Source organism: Lethenteron reissneri, chromosome 18, assembly GCF_015708825.2.
Source record: "Lethenteron reissneri isolate LAM-NWPU_2019-01 chromosome 18, ASM1570882v1, whole genome shotgun sequence".
In the NCBI taxonomy this organism is placed as follows: Eukaryota; Metazoa; Chordata; class Hyperoartia; order Petromyzontiformes; family Petromyzontidae; genus Lethenteron; species Lethenteron reissneri.
Genome location: NC_083796.1, coordinates 10,333,319 through 10,356,779, shown reverse-complemented (window position 1 = coordinate 10,356,779; position 23,461 = coordinate 10,333,319). Strand labels below are relative to the sequence as shown.

Sequence of the window (23,461 nt, the reverse complement as noted above, 5' to 3'; positions counted from 1 at the left end):
AAACAAGAAAACAATGTTTACAACGCAGCCATTCTACAGCATGCTTCAAAAAGATGTTAACACTTCTGAAAATTTGCAACAAAACCGCAAGAAATGTGCCTTGGGGACCACCTGGAGAAGATTCCAGGCACGTGTTGGCAATGATTGCGAACAAGTGGAGACTTTTTGACTTTTTTGAGCTATTCACATACATTTCGATTTAAAGCTTTCGTGACTGCAGGGATTCATCTTCTTGTTTCTTTCGGTAAAGTCACGTAGAAGGGAAGTAATAAAATAATAAAAATAAAACATAATAAAACAATTCTCACGACGTTTCGGCTACAACGCAAGCAGCCGTCTTCAGGTGAAGAATGAGACACTACCAAACTAGGAGCTTATATATAAGCTGCATTGGGGGTTGAAGAGCGCCTTAACAAAAAGAATGTGCATGTGAAGAGGGATTTAGCATATTCATGGAAAATGCGTAGGCGTTGGGCGGGGGGGTGTCAAAGTCATATTATGCCCATGCATTATGCAGGATCAGCAGCAACCAAGGGGGGTGCAGGGATTAGCAGTAACAAAGGAAAGGAATGTTAATGATATGTAGCTGCAGTTACTCAACAACACGTAGAAAACTAAAGTATAAACTACATAAAAAACTAAAGTATAAACTGCATCGCACCATCAGTATACTTACTATACTCTATAATAAGCTGAGTTACTAACAGCAAGTAATACATTACAATTTTACCTCGTAAAAATTCTATAATATGCTTCCATCTAAACCTTATTCTCTTACATCACACGAGCATATACCGTACTATATACTGCCATAGATAAACCCAACATTAAATTATATACTGTATTGCTGTAAACCAACCTATATCTTATACATTTAATATCACACTATGTATTATTCTACACACCCTAATGTGTATCGAAATGGTTTATTACGTCCTTCCAATGATTGCTGAGCCAGAATCCATCTTCTCGGTTAAAGTTGTCTCTGTGTTTGTATATGTGGATCGCCTCATGAACGAATCTCTCATGATAGCCAGATGGCTTGCAGAGAACCTCTGTCTTGGAGAAGTCAATATCATGTGAGCCCACTGAGTTGTAACAGTGATCTGCCACGGCTGAGGTGTTAGTCCTACCGTGTTTCAGGTCAGCTTTATGTTCATGGATGCGGTCCGAGACATGTCGTTTGGTTTCCCCAATGTAACTGCTACCACAGAGGCAACTTAGTTTGTAGACGCCAGGGTACTGTATGTCTGGAACCACATCTTTTACAGACGGTACCAGATCACGGATTTTATGTACTGTGTTGAATCGGACCTGGATCTTGTGTTTAATCAGGATTTTGGAGATCTTTTTTGTGACCCCAGCAATGTAGGGTAAGGTGATGGTCTTGAAAGGCTCCTCAACAGGATCCTTCTTGATGGTTGGAGTGATGGCTTTGCGGATTGTATAGTCGGAGTAACCATTTGCCTTAAGAGCTTGGCGTACGTGTTTGAGTTCACTGGAAATGTGTTCATGGTCGGAGATGCATTGGGCTCTATGATATAGAGTCTTGATGAGGGAATTCTTCTGAGATGGATGGTGGTGGGAATCCGGTTTTAGATAAGCATCCGTGTGGGTGGCTTTCCTGTAGACAGAGTGGCTCATTGAACCATCAGGTCTCCTTTTGATTAGGACATCCAAAAAGGGTAGCTTGCCATCATTTTCGACTTCCATGGTGAATCTGATGGCTGGGTGTATGGAATTGATGTGGTCGAGAAATTGGTCTAGAGCAGGCCGGCCATGTGGCCAGATGACAAAAGTGTCGTCTACGTACCTCTTCCATAAGGTCGGGCGTAGAGTGGCAGTCTGGATGGCGTCCGTCTCAAATTTCTCCATGAAGATGTTGGCTACAACCGGAGATAGGGGGGAGCCCATTGGGGTGCCCTCAATTTGCTTGTAGAAGGTTCCATTCCAGGTGAAGTATGTATTGGTTAAGCAGTGTCTCACCAGGGGGGGTACCCCAGCATTCAGTCCTTGATGAACCAAGTCTTCAATGATTGCGATGGTGTCAGGCACAGGTACCTTGGTGAACAAGGAAACCACATCAAAACTGACAAGCAGGTCGTCTGGGGACAGGGCAATCCCCTTGATTGTCGATACCAGGTCAGTAGAGTTTAGTACTGCAGAGGTGGTTTTTCCAGTGAAAGGCCGTAGGATTTCGGACAAAAAACGAGCCAGTTTGTAAGTGGGGGAGTTGATAGTAGAGACAATGGGACGAAGAGGTGTATCTTCTTTATGTATCTTTGGCAAGCCGTACAATCTTGGTGGTCTGGCTGCAGAAGGTTTCAACGAGAACTGTTTGGTCTGATCAATTAATGCGGTTGAAGCAGCAATGATGTTGTTGGTTTTGGAGACGAGGCTGTTGGTGGGGTCTCTTTTTATTTTTGTATAGCTGCCATCGTTTAGTAGTTCTTGAATTTTGTTGTTGTATTCTATTTTGTCCATGATGACAGTGGCATTGCCTTTGTCGGCTGAGAGGATGACAATGTCATCCCTCTTTTTTAATTGAGCTAATTCAAAACGCTCCTCTTTGCTGATGTTGCTAGCTGGCATCTTAGCGTTTTTGAGGGTTACAGAGATTTCGGATCTTGCTACGTCTGCAGCGATGTGACTCAAGCCCTTGAGAGCTACATCTACTCGAGCAATTATATCATTAACTGGTATGTGTCTAGGTGTGACTGCAAAGTTTAGTCCTTTAGCTAAAACGGATTTCAAACCTTCAGAAATAGGACTGTTACTGCGATTAATTACGACTTTGTTAATATCTAGCTTTTCAATGTGTGGGTCCGGTTTCTTGTTTGAGAGGCGATTGAATTTGGAAATCAAGTTGTCCTTACATTTAGTCGACATAGCGGCAGCTGAAGAGGCAGTCATTTTTTCCACATGTTCCCAATCCGATGTGGACATTGTTACACTCAAAGATAAGTGTGATTTGTAGAGTGTCTTGTCTAACTGATCTAGTTCGGTGCGCGTAAGTCTGATTTTCTCTGAGATAAGAGCTAAGCTAGTTCTAGACAGAATTCGTTTCGCATTAGAAGAAGTTACAGCAGCAGATGTTAGTGTAAATGCGTTTGGTATTACCTTAGAGTCGCGGCATCTCTTCAGAAAGGTGAGAGACTCGATTAGCTGAGCCTTCTTATCCCGGAGCTTGTTGAAGGATCTCAAAGTTATGTGGAAACCCTCCCCGTAGAGGCGGTTAAATTTCGATTTAAAGCTTTCGTGACTGCAGGGATTCATCTTCTTGTTTCTTTCGGTAAAGTCACGTAGAAGGGAAGTAATAAAATAATAAAAATAAAACATAATAAAACAATTCTCACGACGTTTCGGCTACAACGCAAGCAGCCGTCTTCAGGTGAAGAATGAGACACTACCAAACTAGGAGCTTATATATAAGCTGCATTGGGGGTTGAAGAGCGCCTTAACAAAAAGAATGTGCATGTGAAGAGGGATTTAGCATATTCATGGAAAATGCGTAGGCGTTGGGCGGGGGGGTGTCAAAGTCATATTATGCCCATGCATTATGCAGGATCAGCAGCAACCAAGGGGGGTGCAGGGATTAGCAGTAACAAAGGAAAGGAATGTTAATGATATGTAGCTGCAGTTACTCAACAACACGTAGAAAACTAAAGTATAAACTACATAAAAAACTAAAGTATAAACTGCATCGCACCATCAGTATACTTACTATACTCTATAATAAGCTGAGTTACTAACAGCAAGTAATACATTACAATTTTACCTCGTAAAAATTCTATAATATGCTTCCATCTAAACCTTATTCTCTTACATCACACGAGCATATACCGTACTATATACTGCCATAGATAAACCCAACATTAAATTATATACTGTATTGCTGTAAACCAACCTATATCTTATACATTTAATATCACACTATGTATTATTCTACACACCCTAATGTGTATCGAAATGGTTTATTACGTCCTTCCAATGATTGCTGAGCCAGAATCCATCTTCTCGGTTAAAGTTGTCTCTGTGTTTGTATATGTGGATCGCCTCATGAACGAATCTCTCATGATAGCCAGATGGCTTGCAGAGAACCTCTGTCTTGGAGAAGTCAATATCATGTGAGCCCACTGAGTTGTAACAGTGATCTGCCACGGCTGAGGTGTTAGTCCTACCGTGTTTCAGGTCAGCTTTATGTTCACGGATGCGGTCCGAGACATGTCGTTTGGTTTCCCCAATGTAACTGCTACCACAGAGGCAACTTAGTTTGTAGACGCCAGGGTACTGTATGTCTGGAACCACATCTTTTACAGACGGTACCAGATCACGGATTTTATGTACTGTGTTGAATCGGACCTGGATCTTGTGTTTAATCAGGATTTTGGAGATCTTTTTTGTGACCCCAGCAATGTAGGGTAAGGTGATGGTCTTGAAAGGCTCCTCAACAGGATCCTTCTTGATGGTTGGAGTGATGGCTTTGCGGATTGTATAGTCGGAGTAACCATTTGCCTTAAGAGCTTGGCGTACGTGTTTGAGTTCACTGGAAATGTGTTCATGGTCGGAGATGCATTGGGCTCTATGATATAGAGTCTTGATGAGGGAATTCTTCTGAGATGGATGGTGGTGGGAATCCGGTTTTAGATAAGCATCCGTGTGGGTGGCTTTCCTGTAGACAGAGTGGCTCATTGAACCATCAGGTCTCCTTTTGATTAGGACATCCAAAAAGGGTAGCTTGCCATCATTTTCGACTTCCATGGTGAATCTGATGGCTGGGTGTATGGAATTGATGTGGTCGAGAAATTGGTCTAGAGCAGGCCGGCCATGTGGCCAGATGACAAAAGTGTCGTCTACGTACCTCTTCCATAAGGTCGGGCGTAGAGTGGCAGTCTGGATGGCGTCCGTCTCAAATTTCTCCATGAAGATGTTGGCTACAACCGGAGATAGGGGGGAGCCCATTGGGGTGCCCTCAATTTGCTTGTAGAAGGTTCCATTCCAGGTGAAGTATGTATTGGTTAAGCAGTGTCTCACCAGGGGGGGTACCCCAGCATTCAGTCCTTGATGAACCAAGTCTTCAATGATTGCGATGGTGTCAGGCACAGGTACCTTGGTGAACAAGGAAACCACATCAAAACTGACAAGCAGGTCGTCTGGGGACAGGGCAATCCCCTTGATTGTCGATACCAGGTCAGTAGAGTTTAGTACTGCAGAGGTGGTTTTTCCAGTGAAAGGCCGTAGGATTTCGGACAAAAAACGAGCCAGTTTGTAAGTGGGGGAGTTGATAGTAGAGACAATGGGACGAAGAGGTGTATCTTCTTTATGTATCTTTGGCAAGCCGTACAATCTTGGTGGTCTGGCTGCAGAAGGTTTCAACGAGAACTGTTTGGTCTGATCAATTAATGCGGTTGAAGCAGCAATGATGTTGTTGGTTTTGGAGACGAGGCTGTTGGTGGGGTCTCTTTTTATTTTTGTATAGCTGCCATCGTTTAGTAGTTCTTGAATTTTGTTGTTGTATTCTATTTTGTCCATGATGACAGTGGCATTGCCTTTGTCGGCTGAGAGGATGACAATGTCATCCCTCTTTTTTAATTGAGCTAATTCAAAACGCTCCTCTTTGCTGATGTTGCTAGCTGGCATCTTAGCGTTTTTGAGGGTTACAGAGATTTCGGATCTTGCTACGTCTGCAGCGATGTGACTCAAGCCCTTGAGAGCTACATCTACTCGAGCAATTATATCATTAACTGGTATGTGTCTAGGTGTGACTGCAAAGTTTAGTCCTTTAGCTAAAACGGATTTCAAACCTTCAGAAATAGGACTGTTACTGCGATTAATTACGACTTTGTTAATATCTAGCTTTTCAATGTGTGGGTCCGGTTTCTTGTTTGAGAGGCGATTGAATTTGGAAATCAAGTTGTCCTTACATTTAGTCGACATAGCGGCAGCTGAAGAGGCAGTCATTTTTTCCACATGTTCCCAATCCGATGTGGACATTGTTACACTCAAAGATAAGTGTGATTTGTAGAGTGTCTTGTCTAACTGATCTAGTTCGGTGCGCGTAAGTCTGATTTTCTCTGAGATAAGAGCTAAGCTAGTTCTAGACAGAATTCGTTTCGCATTAGAAGAAGTTACAGCAGCAGATGTTAGTGTAAATGCGTTTGGTATTACCTTAGAGTCGCGGCATCTCTTCAGAAAGGTGAGAGACTCGATTAGCTGAGCCTTCTTATCCCGGAGCTTGTTGAAGGATCTCAAAGTTATGTGGAAACCCTCCCCGTAGAGGCGGTTAAATTTCGATTTAAAGCTTTCGTGACTGCAGGGATTCATCTTCTTGTTTCTTTCGGTAAAGTCACGTAGAAGGGAAGTAATAAAATAATAAAAAAAATAATAAAAATAAAACATAATAAAACAATTCTCACGACGTTTCGGCTACAACGCAAGCAGCCGTCTTCAGGTGAAGAATGAGACACTACCAAACTAGGAGCTTATATATAAGCTGCATTGGGGGTTGAAGAGCGCCTTAACAAAAAGAATGTGCATGTGAAGAGGGATTTAGCATATTCATGGAAAATGCGTAGGCGTTGGGCGGGGGGGTGTCAAAGTCATATTATGCCCATGCATTATGCAGGATCAGCAGCAACCAAGGGGGGTGCAGGGATTAGCAGTAACAAAGGAAAGGAATGTTAATGATATGTAGCTGCAGTTACTCAACAACACGTAGAAAACTAAAGTATAAACTACATAAAAAACTAAAGTATAAACTGCATCGCACCATCAGTATACTTACTATACTCTATAATAAGCTGAGTTACTAACAGCAAGTAATACATTACAATTTTACCTCGTAAAAATTCTATAATATGCTTCCATCTAAACCTTATTCTCTTACATCACACGAGCATATACCGTACTATATACTGCCATAGATAAACCCAACATTAAATTATATACTGTATTGCTGTAAACCAACCTATATCTTATACATTTAATATCACACTATGTATTATTCTACACACCCTAATGTGTATCGAAATGGTTTATTACGTCCTTCCAATGATTGCTGAGCCAGAATCCATCTTCTCGGTTAAAGTTGTCTCTGTGTTTGTATATGTGGATCGCCTCATGAACGAATCTCTCATGATAGCCAGATGGCTTGCAGAGAACCTCTGTCTTGGAGAAGTCAATATCATGTGAGCCCACTGAGTTGTAACAGTGATCTGCCACGGCTGAGGTGTTAGTCCTACCGTGTTTCAGGTCAGCTTTATGTTCACGGATGCGGTCCGAGACATGTCGTTTGGTTTCCCCAATGTAACTGCTACCACAGAGGCAACTTAGTTTGTAGACGCCAGGGTACTGTATGTCTGGAACCACATCTTTTACAGACGGTACCAGATCACGGATTTTATGTACTGTGTTGAATCGGACCTGGATCTTGTGTTTAATCAGGATTTTGGAGATCTTTTTTGTGACCCCAGCAATGTAGGGTAAGGTGATGGTCTTGAAAGGCTCCTCAACAGGATCCTTCTTGATGGTTGGAGTGATGGCTTTGCGGATTGTATAGTCGGAGTAACCATTTGCCTTAAGAGCTTGGCGTACGTGTTTGAGTTCACTGGAAATGTGTTCATGGTCGGAGATGCATTGGGCTCTATGATATAGAGTCTTGATGAGGGAATTCTTCTGAGATGGATGGTGGTGGGAATCCGGTTTTAGATAAGCATCCGTGTGGGTGGCTTTCCTGTAGACAGAGTGGCTCATTGAACCATCAGGTCTCCTTTTGATTAGGACATCCAAAAAGGGTAGCTTGCCATCATTTTCGACTTCCATGGTGAATCTGATGGCTGGGTGTATGGAATTGATGTGGTCGAGAAATTGGTCTAGAGCAGGCCGGCCATGTGGCCAGATGACAAAAGTGTCGTCTACGTACCTCTTCCATAAGGTCGGGCGTAGAGTGGCAGTCTGGATGGCGTCCGTCTCAAATTTCTCCATGAAGATGTTGGCTACAACCGGAGATAGGGGGGAGCCCATTGGGGTGCCCTCAATTTGCTTGTAGAAGGTTCCATTCCAGGTGAAGTATGTATTGGTTAAGCAGTGTCTCACCAGGGGGGGTACCCCAGCATTCAGTCCTTGATGAACCAAGTCTTCAATGATTGCGATGGTGTCAGGCACAGGTACCTTGGTGAACAAGGAAACCACATCAAAACTGACAAGCAGGTCGTCTGGGGACAGGGCAATCCCCTTGATTGTCGATACCAGGTCAGTAGAGTTTAGTACTGCAGAGGTGGTTTTTCCAGTGAAAGGCCGTAGGATTTCGGACAAAAAACGAGCCAGTTTGTAAGTGGGGGAGTTGATAGTAGAGACAATGGGACGAAGAGGTGTATCTTCTTTATGTATCTTTGGCAAGCCGTACAATCTTGGTGGTCTGGCTGCAGAAGGTTTCAACGAGAACTGTTTGGTCTGATCAATTAATGCGGTTGAAGCAGCAATGATGTTGTTGGTTTTGGAGACGAGGCTGTTGGTGGGGTCTCTTTTTATTTTTGTATAGCTGCCATCGTTTAGTAGTACTAAACTCTACTGACCTGGTATCGACAATCAAGGGGATTGCCCTGTCCCCAGACGACCTGCTTGTCAGTTTTGATGTGGTTTCCTTGTTCACCAAGGTACCTGTGCCTGACACCATCGCAATCATTGAAGACTTGGTTAATCAAGGACTGAATGCTGGGGTACCCCCCCTGGTGAGACACTGCTTAACCAATACATACTTCACCTGGAATGGAACCTTCTACAAGCAAATTGAGGGCACCCCAATGGGCTCCCCCCTATCTCCGGTTGTAGCCAACATCTTCATGGAGAAATTTGAGACGGACGCCATCCAGACTGCCACTCTACGCCCGACCTTATGGAAGAGGTACGTAGACGACACTTTTGTCATCTGGCCACATGGCCGGCCTGCTCTAGACCAATTTCTCGACCACATCAATTCCATACACCCAGCCATCAGATTCACCATGGAAGTCGAAAATGATGGCAAGCTACCCTTTTTGGATGTCCTAATCAAAAGGAGACCTGATGGTTCAATGAGCCACTCTGTCTACAGGAAAGCCACCCACACGGATGCTTATCTAAAACCGGATTCCCACCACCATCCATCTCAGAAGAATTCCCTCATCAAGACTCTATATCATAGAGCCCAATGCATCTCCGACCATGAACACATTTCCAGTGAACTCAAACACGTACGCCAAGCTCTTAAGGCAAATGGTTACTCCGACTATACAATCCGCAAAGCCATCACTCCAACCATCAAGAAGGATCCTGTTGAGGAGCCTTTCAAGACCATCACCTTACCCTACATTGCTGGGGTCACAAAAAAGATCTCCAAAATCCTGATTAAACACAAGATCCAGGTCCGATTCAACACAGTACATAAAATCCGTGATCTGGTACCGTCTGTAAAAGATGTGGTTCCAGACATACAGTACCCTGGCGTCTACAAACTAAGTTGCCTCTGTGGTAGCAGTTACATTGGGGAAACCAAACGACATGTCTCGGACCGCATCCGTGAACATAAAGCTGACCTGAAACACGGTAGGACTAACACCTCAGCCGTGGCAGATCACTGTTACAACTCAGTGGGCTCACATGATATTGACTTCTCCAAGACAGAGGTTCTCTGCAAGCCATCTGGCTATCATGAGAGATTCGTTCATGAGGCGATCCACATATACAAACACAGAGACAACTTTAACCGAGAAGATGGATTCTGGCTCAGCAATCATTGGAAGGACGTAATAAACCATTTCGATACACATTAGGGTGTGTAGAATAATACATAGTGTGATATTAAATGTATAAGATATAGGTTGGTTTACAGCAATACAGTATATAATTTAATGTTGGGTTTATCTATGGCAGTATATAGTACGGTATATGCTCGTGTGATGTAAGAGAATAAGGTTTAGATGGAAGCATATTATAGAATTTTTACGAGGTAAAATTGTAATGTATTACTTGCTGTTAGTAACTCAGCTTATTATAGAGTATAGTAAGTATACTGATGGTGCGATGCAGTTTATACTTTAGTTTTTTATGTAGTTTATACTTTAGTTTTCTACGTGTTGTTGAGTAACTGCAGCTACATATCATTAACATTCCTTTCCTTTGTTACTGCTAATCCCTGCACCCCCCTTGGTTGCTGCTGATCCTGCATAATGCATGGGCATAATATGACTTTGACACCCCCCCGCCCAACGCCTACGCATTTTCCATGAATATGCTAAATCCCTCTTCACATGCACATTCTTTTTGTTAAGGCGCTCTTCAACCCCCAATGCAGCTTATATATAAGCTCCTAGTTTGGTAGTGTCTCATTCTTCACCTGAAGACGGCTGCTTGCGTTGTAGCCGAAACGTCGTGAGAATTGTTTTATTATGTTTTATTTTTATTATTTTATTACTTCTATTCACATACATTTATTATCATGTTACTGTGTATTATCCGTTCTTTTTCCATTAAAAACGATAGTCCCATAAAAAAAAATGTGTGAAGCACCCTGTATACTTTTAAACATAACTTGCAACCCACGCATCCTTTGGACATGGCTCTCCATCCATCCCAGCCAGCCAGCCAGCAAAACTTGTAATCTTATACAGAGCCCTGTCTCTCTCCACCTTTCTCTTTCTATCTCTGTATGGTATATCTCAATTTATCTCAATGTCTCGCGTTGTCTCTGTTTTGATAAAAAAAGAAAATCCCCTTTGCTACCTCTCCTTTCTATATACATCTTCTCCTTCCACTGTAACCCACTCACTTCCCTCCCCCCCACCCTACCTCTCTCCCTGTTTCTCTCTATTTTTTACGATCAGTGGAAACAAGAAGATGCTCGGTGTAGTAGGCACTTTGCTTCGTTCATCATTTCGTAATTAAATTTTTTTTTTACTTTGCTTTATGTAAACCCCCACCTCTCGCTCACTCTCTCGCTCACTCGCTCGCTCTCTATCTCTCGCTCACTCTCTCGCTCTCTCTCGTTCTGCACGCAGCCTTTCTCGCAGTCCGACGGCCTCCGACGGGTAGCTCATCTCTCTCACCTCTCGCTCTCCTCATTCCCACCTCTCCCTTTCCCACCTCAATCTCTCTTGCCTCTCCCCATTCCTCCCTCCCCCTCCTTGTCGCTTTCCCTTTTCTCTCCTCTTTCCGTTTTGCTCTCTTTCTTGCCCTTTCACGCCGCTGTACTCTCTCTCTCTCTCCCCGCCCCTCCCCTCTCCATTCCTCGACGTCTCTTCCCCCCTCTGCTACCTGTCACCCTCAACCTGGGTGGGGGATGGGGGGAGGGGGGGGAGGCGTGACGTCAGTGCGCACGAACCCAGTCCAACGCTGTGGGATGCACATGACGTCATCACGCGGATGTGCGCGTCGCACTTGCATGCCAGCCAGGCAGGAATCCAGTCAGTAATCTAATACTGCATAGAATATCATTCGCTATGTTTTTGTTTTGTTCAACGAGAAAGCACGTAACATTCTTGTTCAAAGATCACTTCACTTGCAATATTGGCTCACTCGGTAGTCGTGACCTTCCTGCTTGAGTGTGTTGCCTGGATTTGGTCGATGCTGTTTGCAAATCGTCTCTACTTAACGAAGTGAACATGTGTAGTGACAAAGCCCCGACTGCTGTCCAGCAGTGGCAACTGCGGTGGACAGTTCGCGCAACGCCGTCGAACACGGTGTGTGTGCCGGCATGGCGGAGGAACTGGGGCAAGGGTCACGGAAGATCTCATCTGGAAGCACCTGGAACCCGCTATGGGTTCGAGAAGGGAGTCGCAGCCAGGGCGGAGCCAGGCCGCGCCGGGCAGAATAAAAGCAGCGGAGAGCGCGAGCTCCGGGCTGCCGGGTTCTGTGAGTGGACTCGTCTCGTCGTCGCTGTCGTCTTCACTAGACCATTGCGCGTCCGGATAGTTGTTGGCTGTCTCGGTCGACGCCGTCAATGTAACACGGTCAGGGTTGCATCTAGGCTAGGCTATACGACATCGGAAGGAACCTGTGAACCTAAAGAGTGTCAATAAAGAAGGTTCCTCCTGCAACTACCTCGTCTCTGACTTGTGCTACACTACTCATGCACTACTGGACCAACCTGAACACAGCTGCTTTGCCTTGTGGTTATGCGCTTCACGCGCTCGAGAGTAACATTCCCCCCAAGCAAGACATTATTATACAGAAGTCTAAATAACGTGGGAAAGTTATGCTGCAGATACTCTAATAAGTATAACCCGTAAAAACAAAGTTTTTCACTATAAATCCTTTATATGCGTGGCAGCGAACTTAATATAAAGGATTTAAAAATATATTCGCCTGTGGAGGACGCGGGGATCGATCCCGCGACCTTTGGCATGGGAAGCGAGGGCGCTACCAACTGCGCTACTCCGCCACGGCCTGTGGAGGGGTTACGCTCTGGGCTCTTACACTCTGACGTCCAGCCAAAGCCATGAATGCGTTCTATTTGAATATATGTAAAATAATCTTTTTTTTGCCTAAAAAGTGTAAAATTTTGGGAATTTTTTTTCACGAACAATAATTGTCTGGCACAACGAGTCTGTGTGGAAAATGTCAGCTCGATTGGATCACGGGAAGTGGGTTAAAAAACGACCGAAAGATTTGCACGGTCCTAAGCAAGCAAGCAAGCACGCAAGCAAGCAAGCACGTGAACTTAATATAAAGGATTTAAAAAGAAAACATATTGCTCTGTCTTTGTCTACCTATCGCCAGCAATAACCGCAATGGGGTCATTCGTGTTACACAATTATTTAATTCCCAACACTGAGGTGACAAAAAACCTGAATATATCAAAGGAAGAACAATTCTGTACTGTATCTCACAAGTTCCTGATAGAGGGGAGATCTACAGTGAATGTACAGCATTAACTTGAGTAGTGGATTATTACACTGGTCAACACACTTTTTGTGGCATAAGGTATTCCAACGGTTTTAAGGTCATTTTGGGGTGCTGATTCCAAATCTGGCATCAGTTTTTGTCTATCACATCAGGTTTTTGAGACATCAAATATTGCATTTTCAATAAAAACTGCGGAAGAAAAATATTAAATACATGTGGATATCTACATAAAATGATATTATAAACACACTATCCTAAAAAATACAGCACCATATTTTAACACTAAAGCAGTCACTGACTCGCAACAACTTGCAATCATAAGTGACAGAGTTAATTTCGGGTAAAATCAATGAAAATGGGGTATGCCGATAGTGTAAAAATGAGATGTGATTTAGCAAATCTGAAATTAGTCTAAAACAGCTGCAAAAGTCCAGGCCAAAAAAAAATGTTTTTTGTTGTTGACCAGTGTTATTAATGCTATGCAACGGACAAAAAAAGGCTTGGGCTTTTAATGTCTGCGAAGACTTACAGGTTACCCAGGGCAGCTGCCTTAAACGAGAGGACGATCCTAGGAAAACCAGACCCAGGTGGCAGCCTGATATGCATATCACATTGTGTGTTAACAATCGTCTGCATTTAAAGTCCCTGGTAAAAAGAGGGGTAGAGTGGTAACTGAACTCTGTTGGCAGCCCAGAGCTGATGGGTATTATTGTGGTGCCAACCCTTTTTCTTGTTCGTCCATCAAAGTTGATGATGACCATGGCACGTTTGTCATTATGTTGGGTTTTGATGAGTGCGCAGATGGCTGAAGAGGCCAATCCGAGCCCGGAATTCCCTGTGGCACACTGGACAGGTCAGGGAGGATGTAGAGCTCTGAGGTGCAGCCACACGTCCTTCCTTGGTAGATTTGCGCTGCTGCCTCTTCAAGATGGCACAGGAGCGTCTCCTACTCTCACAGAGGACTGCACCGTCCTGTACTTTTCTTCTCCAGGCAGGTCGGTCCTGTGCTAGGTGCCAACCCACAGAATGACTGTTTACTCAATTTAGTGACCAAGGAGGGATGATGGGATGGGTCATTCCCTGACTTATTTTCTTCGGATTATGAGTGAAGTGCTATAACCACAGTGCCTCCAATTGGGAGTTTGTTTCTATTTAAATCTTCTCATATATGCCAAGAGGTTTAATTATAATTTAATATACACCACCGCACTGTTATTGTTTACGCTTCAGTGAATGCCATGTTGCTGTGATGCGCTGCCATATGTCAAAGACTTGCAATTGTTAACTGCCGTAGCAAAAGGCTGTTGCAAGCGTTCAGGTCACCACCCGTGGACACTGTGTTAATGAGTGGCCCTGGAGTGAACTCTAATGGGACAATAATTCAGAACCTGAACACTTTCAGCATTTATCGTCAGTGATGTGTAACAGAACTCTGCTGATACTCATTTATATATATACAAAAAAACTAGAGATTTGTAATCAACAAGCTGCAATGTACTGTATTTATTTAAAATTAACTTTTAAGCTTAGGTTATTTAATTGGACGACAATTACACTGCAGTAAAATACGACATACATTGATTCACCTAAACTTATTTCTTAACTGGACAGAAGAAATTCATTTATTTTATCAGGAAAAAAATCTTTAAATGCAAACGAAACAGTTTTTTTGTTAATTTTCTCACCAACCACTGCATTTCACAATATTTCACAACATACCCACGAGCACAACCAACGGAAACACGAAGTATTCTTCATGCAAGACACAATAACAAGTGCTGCACTGAAAGCAAACACGGCATAACAAGACCAATACTCCACCATTCGCTACTAAGTGGCGGCGATATAACCACAGTGCTTGTGCCAAGCTGTATGCACTTTAAGGCCACGTGAAGTGTCGAAGGCCCGCTGGCAGGAGGTCACGGGACAGAACCAGGTGACATGGGTTGACTACGATGACAATAGTGGAACATTTCTAGGAAATATACTGAAAGTTTATATTACTATATTCTGTTATACTGCATACATATCGAAACATCAGATACAACTTTTGCTGTCATGTTAAACTTTGTGGGGGGAAAAACTGATTTATAACAAAAGGTTATTGAAAAATGAATATTTACAGGGAATTCATTGTCTACATTGCCACATGATGCACCAATCTACAAGTTACTTCCACTATGATGTACCTAATATCAATGTTGAACTCTGAACATCTTTAGGCCTGAATACCGTAGTTGTTTTAACCATTATTTCACTAAAAAGTGACAGCATGGGAGCTGTTTTGTGCAGAGAATTTGGCCCATTCTCCATTTGCAATTCAAATATGAATTGGCACCATTGATTCGATGAGAACAGAGCCACTACTGCTCATTTATTAGTGATTTATTGTTTTCTGGCTGGACATGCAACATCATCCGTCTTGAAGTGTATTTACATTCTCTTGAAACCACCAGCTAAGGACATTCGGGATATTAATTTGTGTCAATATTTTCCACTTGCGTCATCACATTTCCCAAATATTGATGTTGGCACAAAAGTGATACAAAGAACGATATGATTCCTGAATAGAAACGAAGTATTTGCCAGTTGACTAAACAAATAATACCCAATAACTACTTATATACTGTACGCAGTGGCGGCTCCTGCAAAATCTCTCAGGGGGGGCAAATGTCTGGATGATTGATAAGGATAAGGTCCACCCATGCAATGGATAAATTAACAGCTTAAGCATGTAAAGGCAACTTCACTTCTTTAATATTAATGAAAAATAAAGTGACTCTTACAATACATCTTGTTTGTTTCTATACTCACTATTAAAACAAACCACTCAAGTTTATTTTAATAAAGATTCCACTAGCTGGCAACAAATTATATTGTTGGATGAAACGTGCTTACGTATGATGACGTAAGCACGTATGATGACGTAAGCACGTTAGGGCGAGCCCTCCCGGAAGCCATAGAGAATGCATTGCAGCGCCCCCGTTCGAAAAAAAACATCTTTGAATGTAAGTCTATGGGGCCACTCGGGGCGATTCTCAGCTGGAGGGAAATCGCCCAAAAAGAGGCGGTACTCCACAGAACGTAGCATGACGCTGATTGGACTATATCCAGAGGCTGACAGTGACGGCTAGCGTGACTCTGTGGTTGAATGACATTGGTGGTGCGTCGCCCAATCGCCCTAATGAAGAAACCGCCCCTGACTGTACGTGTACTGTATATATGTAAAGTCCACGTACTTTGATTTGACGACTACGGTAAACTTGATGGGAAGAAACGTTTCTCTGCCAGATGTCCACTTGCAAATCACCTTGTGTGGGTTAATGGCTCTACAGCTCACATTGGGTCTCTCTGGTGGATCTGGTAAAAGCAAATGTAATGCAGCGGTACGTGGGGGAGGGGTGAACATGCACACACAGTTGGAGCAAACATGCTGAATAGAGACTCTCACTAATATTAAATGCAATGCTTTGTTTATGTCAACTGCTGACTTGTCAGCTTGTAATGTTAATTGCTTGTGCAATAATAATTTCCTGGACATGTGTTGATATTCTTTAATGTCACAATGCATTGATGGTAGATAATTTAAACAAAAATAATTCTGAAATCCAGTTAATGATTTGGATGGATATTTATAAACGCAGGATTGATTTGTGTAGCTGGTGTAGTGGCGTGCCACCAAGGCAAGTTTAATGACACTTGCTTGTACAGAGTGCTGGCGTTTTTCTGTGACAATGGGAGGGAGCTCTCGGTTATTTCTGGAATTTTTCTAATCTTGATTATAGTTTTACTTGTGGCAGAAAAACAGAAGGTAATGTGAAGCCTTTGTACCAAAAAAAAGATGGGATACCATGCTCCTTGCCAATGCCTAATGAATATCCCACACACATATAACAATCTGTACTTATTAGCTATACACAGACACAGTGTGTCACTTACATCCAACTTCCAAAGTGACGTTCATCAGTTGTTCCCCACTGACATTGTTGTGACAGCTGTACACTCCGTTGGCCGAGAGAGCCGTGCCCTCAACAGTGATGGAGCCCATTGCGTTCAGAGTGTGGCTCACGCTTGGAGGCACGGCGCTGCCATTGAGTCTCCACAGCACGCCGCTCTGCACGCTCGAGGCGTTGCAGGGCAAAGTCACTTCGGTTCCTGCTTCTGTAACCACCGCACTGGGATCGCTCTCGCCTGCCAAAAAGGAAAGGATGAACGGATGAGAACTGAAGCACTACTTCTGGGTATAGGTGGTGCGGCCACGCAAATTTGCCTGCTCACGCAACTGTTGTCATAGAAATAAATTCTGTGGAGGGAGCTCTGGAGGGCCTCTCTAAAGCAGTGGGTTCTCAACCGGGGGAATGCGGCACCATGGGGGTACGTGGCAATGTCCCAGGGGGTACGTGAGGTGATTTATGAATGCGTGAAGTTATACCATACGTCAGAGTCATTGGTGAATGGTCACGTATGAATCTGCCAATCGATGTAAATAACGACGATTACATTTACATCCATATGGTAACCTTGAACGATATAAAAAAAAATACCATTCTAAACTTATTGATCTTTAACAATGTGGTTTCCAGGAGTGACCAGCGAGCGTGGCCAAATTAAGTCACGCATGCAGGAGCGTCCTGTCACGTGTAGTGTAATAGCGCCGGCTGGTGACTGACAGCAGCGGTGACTGTGGTGGACAGACACAGCGCACACGCCGGTGAGGGCGCGAGCACGGTGCGTGTCGGCAGGGCGGAGGAACGAGGGCAAGGGTCATGGAGGACCCCGTCTGGAGGCACCTGGAATCTGCTGGTGGGTTCGAGAAGGCAGGCGTGGTCAGGGCGGAGCCAGGCCGCGCTGGGAGCATAAAAGAAGCCGAGAGCGGTGGGAGGGACTCGAGGCTGTGGATTCGTCTCGTCGCCACTGTCGTCTCGTCGCCATCGTCGCTAAACGTCTCGGCTAGATATTGCGCTACGAAGGAGAGCAGTTGGCTATCTCAGTCAGCGCCGTCAGTGTTGGGCGGCTAGTGTTGTATACAGGCCGGGCTGAGCTCCTGTGGAGAGTGTGTGGATGAGGCCGTGGAAGTTGTTAATGAAGGCGGTGCCTCCTATAAACTCTGTCTCTGAATCGTTGACAATGCACGTGTAAAATTTGTATTTAAAGCTTTCGTGACTGCAGGGATTCATATTCTTGGTTGTTTCGGTAAAGTCAAGTGGAAGGAAAATAATAAAAGAATAAAAATATAAAACAATAAAAATTATCAACACACCTGATGATGATTGCTTGTGTTGCAGTCGAAACGTCGTGAGAATTTTTATTGTTTTACATTTTTATTATTTTATTATTTACCTTCTACGTAACTTTACTGAAAGAACCAAGAATATAATACACATGTATTCGCTTGCAGTTACATGCTAGTTAGGAGACCTCACAAAATGAATAATTGGTTCAAATTTAGATGTTCATGATTCATACATTTATTGCTCAGAACCACGTTGGGTCAGGAAAAGGAGTACTCGGTGGAAACAAAATTCAACAAGGGGTAGAGTAGCCAAAAATGATTGAGAACCACTGCTCTAGAGTGCATAAGGCCTACTCTTCCACACTGGCTAGCCAGACATCTTGGAATAGGTTGGAGTATCCATACACGAACTGTGGTCCATAATACTGTTTTTTTGGGTTAGATTGCGTAAATATATAAATGTGTCATTAAACGCGCCACCACCCGACACAGCCAATTAGTAAGGTTTGTAACGTAAACTGAACATCATGGGACCTCCTTTGCCAGTGCCAAAATATGATAATAGGTTTTTCCCCTTTTTTCTGGCAACAAAACAGGTATTAAGATGATAAAACACCAAACTGAAACCTATTATAGAACATGTCAATTCGTTACTAGTAAAACACCGTACTAGTGACGAATTGGCATGTTCAAACCTTACTAATCAGCTGTGTCGGGTGGTATCGGGTTTAACGACACATTTATATCTTAGTAAGGTTTGTACAACACATCGGTGTGCTGTACTAGTGACGAATTGGCATGTTCAAACCTTACTAATCAGCTGTGTCGGGTGGTGGCGGGTTTAACGACACATTTATATCTTAGTAAGGTTTGTACAACACATCGGTGTGCTGTACTACTAACGAAGTGGCATGTTCTGTTTCCGTGACAACCCTTACTAATAAGCTGTGCCGGGTGATGGCGGGTTTAACGACGCATTTATATATTTACGCGCTCTAACCCTCCCAAAAAACCTCTGTTATAGATGATATTGATTGCGAAAGCCTCCTACGTGTTTAACTGACGAACTGTGGTGATCGCATTGACACCGCTGGGTGGACAGAGGCGGGCGGTGGTGGAGTTGGTGCGGGGTGGGAGCAAATTCAGAAACTTGCACTGCTTCAATTGCCATGCCGAGACAGTTTCAGTTTCATGTATTAGGTATCGCCCTGTGAGCCATTCGGCTCTTGAATCGGGTTCCAAACGCAACAAACAAAAAACATGAACAAGAATACATCTTAAAATGACTATGCGCAAACAGAAAAATCCAGGAAAAAACTGTAAAGTCTTCCAGAAAAAAATCCCAGTGGGATGCAAGTCAAACAACAACAACAAACACAAGCCAACTTAGATTAAAGCCATCATTCTAACACCGTACTAGTGACAACAAACTGACGACCTCTGGATTGCAAGTCCATTGTGGTCATCGTTACACCATGGACGTCTTCCACGTCTGGGTTAATATGCTGAAAGGCAAGCTTCATGAACTCTGCAATGCTCATAGTTTCCATGAATTGTTAACTGACAATTTGAGTCGGTGGTGTGTGACTCGTGGCTCCATACTGAGTAGGCTACAAACTCCACTTTGGCTTTTTCCAGTCTTAAGTAACATGTGCAAGTGTATTGATAATGCACCACGGCTGAGCACCCATCAGACCACTACTTCTAGGAAATTGCATGGACTGCATGTGCCGTCTGGTGACACTAATTCATTAAACCCCCGTTTGTTGCATTCTATTTACTCAAATAATTACCATGTACAAGCATTTGGAGACTGAGGTGGAGTTTTAGCCTCCCCGAACGGGAGAAAATTGCCACCACTGTCAGTAAGTAAGCAACATTGCTCAAGTTTGTGAGCAGTTAAGTTCAGGCCTGTGGAGTATCTATGCAATGGAGTCGATTTCAATTTGGGTTCAGACTGAGAAAAGTATCCGTTAAAACTATTATCAGTTGCTACGTGAACCAACGTTTCCTTTGAATGTAGTAAAGCAAGTGATTATGTGATCTATCTGACCGAAGTTTGATGCTGTCCGCTCATAGGTAGGCTTTCTCCAACTCACACCCCCCCCCCTCTCCCATTGAAAAAAACAACAATAACAACAACATCAACAGGACAAACATTCAGAGTACAACCCTCCTTAAAAAATGTCGAGATTCATTCGAGGGATTTCCTGGATACATACATCATTACAACGACTTCAATTACGATAGCGATTGACAAATGGGTCTAAATTAGTTTTCGGGATGTCATTGTCTGGCATGACCAATGTATCAATTTGCATTTCCACATTAAACTCTGAAGTGAATTAGACACATTATAGTACGGCCGATCTTTCTGTACTCAAATCGCTCTGAAGTCCAGTTGACCAAGTCCATGAAATTGAATGACAGTACAAAAACAATGCAAGACAACATTTATTTTTTATAGCTGCAAAAAAGGAATAGGAACTTAGCTCCTGTTATCAGTTGTTTGTTTCGTTAGCCGCATGGTGGTAAATCAGATAAGTGACATTTTCCACGCTTTGTATAATGCTCCACTAATAAGCTAAAAGCAGCAATGTCTGCACATTCACAGAGATCCACAGGGAAGGATTAAGCAGAAGCAGGCCATTACACCGCTCAGTAGCTTGTTCACACACACAACACATTTCCACACAAAAATAGAACGACATGCAACACACATCATTCGATAGCTCAACTAATTGATTTTGTTTAGAAATAAAAAAAGAAATCACCTGTAAACCAGGCAGAGGAACACAGAATCGGCGAACACACACACAAGTTAGAACCATCACATGGGCTATTAGGAAAAGTAATCGTGCTTGAGCAGGACACGCCACTAATAATGATAACAATGTGAATTTGTAAGGTCCATTTCACCCGTAGGTCACAATGTGCCATGTGTGGAAGGCAGAACATAAAACAGAACCAGGGCAAAGGCTATATACCTTCAACATACATACAACTTAGGGTGAAGGTCAATTTAGAGAGGTGAGTCTGATTACCAAAGGGAAAACGTTCCATAGTCTGGGAGATGGACAGTGCAGGCAAAACCCAGATCACCCCGATCACCCCAGGAACCTCGACCTTGAAGTACTAAAAATTAAGGTGATCCTAACATATCAGGGACCTCGCCGGAGAATATAAATGGTTCAGTTTCCTGCAAATATTGTGGAGCTAACCCATCAAGACCCTGGCAGTTCAGCAGCAGGATGTTATAGTCCACTCAGAACTTGACCGGTAGCCAGGGGAGAGGCAACAGAACAGGTGCGATGTGCTCGAATGGATGATGGGCCAGTGGTGGTCAAAACTAACGATGGCATTACAGGCAGAGAAACAAAAAAGACGCACGTGAGGATGTCTGCCGTGGAGATGGAATTATGAAATCACAAGCTAGATGGATTGCTGAATCGTGAGACTCTGATAGATGTGATGGCCTTAATCCAGCAGTGGATCAATCATGGGTGATTATAATGATATACCAGCTGAAATTATATACCAGCAAAGTGTGTGCAATGTATTTTTCTGATGTTATGCAACAATTGTACACGCTGGACATTACTTGTGTTGTATTTACTCTGATATATACCATCATCATCATCAACGTAGCAATAAATGTGTTTAACAATTAAAACACTCACCTTTTTCTCTGCAGATTTTCAGACGGGGTTCTACACACCGATTCAAGCATAACGCTAAAAGCACCATGACTGTGAATTCACGACAGTAATTGATATTCATGTTTTAACCGTGAGGATAAATAGGTCTACAACACTCCGCTGTGTTTAGTTACTTTGAGCATTCTGTCCTCCATTTCTAGTTAAGCTCACAGCAGCGTCGATGTTGCTAGCGAGCTAAGGCTGCAGTTTTCATGCTCGTTTCATTAATGACGGCGTCACTTTTTAGTTCTGCCTCCTTAAAACGCAAATAACGCGGTAGTGGGCAATAAAACTGTCGATACGGCTAAATGTGCCCTCACAAGGAGGAACCTAGAAGCCAGTTCGAACGGTCGACTGACCCTTAGACTCTCTGGCTTTGCCACATCCGCATTGAAAACTTAAACTCCGGAAAAAACTGGACACTCACAAACGGTTCTTGACAGGAGCTGAAACTTAATATAAGATCTGAAAAGGAGGGGGGAGGGAGATAATGTCATAAAAAAAAAGATATGATTGTTTATTTGACAAAACAAATTGTACTGTATGTTCTATTTCAGTGGCTTTGCCTGGACGGCTGATTTAATGTTTTCTCAATTGTGGGAGATCTGACCAGGGAAATTACGTAAATGTCCTTCGTTTGTGAAGGATATACAGCAATTATACTGACTGTACTGTAGTTTGTAAACAAAATAATTAATTGCCTTATCCCCTCAAAAATGTATTACGATTTTAAATAAATCTGTGGCTCCAGATATCATTTCAATCACACTATTGTTTGCAAAACAAGCAAATTGAGCAGTTATTGTTTGGCATCGGTTTGTTAAATATAAATTAAACATTTGATTGTAGTACTTCAAATGGCTTATACATCATCACGCGCTGACCAGTGGGATGAGCTGTATAGCACAGCCCCATGCCTCACACATCGTGATGAAGCTTTCGACGAGCAGTAGATTGCCAAAAGTGCTGTAATTTTTCTCTTACGTGAAGAGTTTTCTTTGGAGATGATTTGTTTTGCATTTGGTTGTCCTTGCAAGGGACTTACCTGAGGGGCCGTCCATAAATGACGTCACGCACCTGGGGGGGGGGGGAGGGTCAGACATTTGTGACGATGTGTGACGACGGGGGGGGGAGGGGTGAGAAATGTGACGCCACATCAAAATGGGCAATTTTAAATAAATATAGACAATACGTTCTACTTATCTTCTTTGTTCTTTCGGTAAAGTCACGTAGAAGGGAAATAATAAAATAATAAAAATAAAACATAATAAAATACTGCAGTCACGAAAGCTTTAAATCGAAACGTTCTACTGAATTAAATACACTTGTTTTAATATAAATGTTTTCTCCTACAATATCAGAGTGCAGCGCCACATTAAATACGCACTACAATGACAATAGTTTAAAGCGATTTGAAGCATGTTAAAAAAAAAATTTGGGGGGGGAAGGGGCAGAGCATATTTGAGGGGGGGTCTGACTTTTTGTGACGTCATGTGACGAGGTGGGGGGGGGGGGCAAACATCGTCAAAAATTGCGTGACGTCATTTATGGACGGCCCCTTACTACTCACCTGAAAACGCGAATACGCGAAGCTCCAAACAGGTCGCCCACACAATTCAATTATTCCTTGTTCCCGTTAAGAATGATATTG

At 43.2% G+C, this 23,461-nt stretch overlaps 1 protein-coding gene across 1 annotated transcript in view; it reads right to left on the bottom strand.

Annotated features, from left to right (window-relative positions):
• Positions 1–22,078, bottom strand: part of LOC133343596 (ciliary neurotrophic factor receptor subunit alpha-like) — a 28,835-nt gene extending 6,757 nt beyond the window's left edge. The window contains exons 1-3 of the mRNA XM_061553287.1: positions 21,793–22,078; positions 16,819–17,070; positions 16,119–16,239 (exon numbers count right to left, since the gene is read on the bottom strand). Of these exons, the coding sequence (XP_061409271.1) occupies positions 16,119–16,239; positions 16,819–17,070; positions 21,793–21,892 (473 nt within the window). The 5' untranslated portion in view covers positions 21,893–22,078. The remainder of the gene's footprint in view (positions 1–16,118; positions 16,240–16,818; positions 17,071–21,792) is intronic.
• Positions 22,079–23,461: the final 1,383 nt, after the last annotated feature.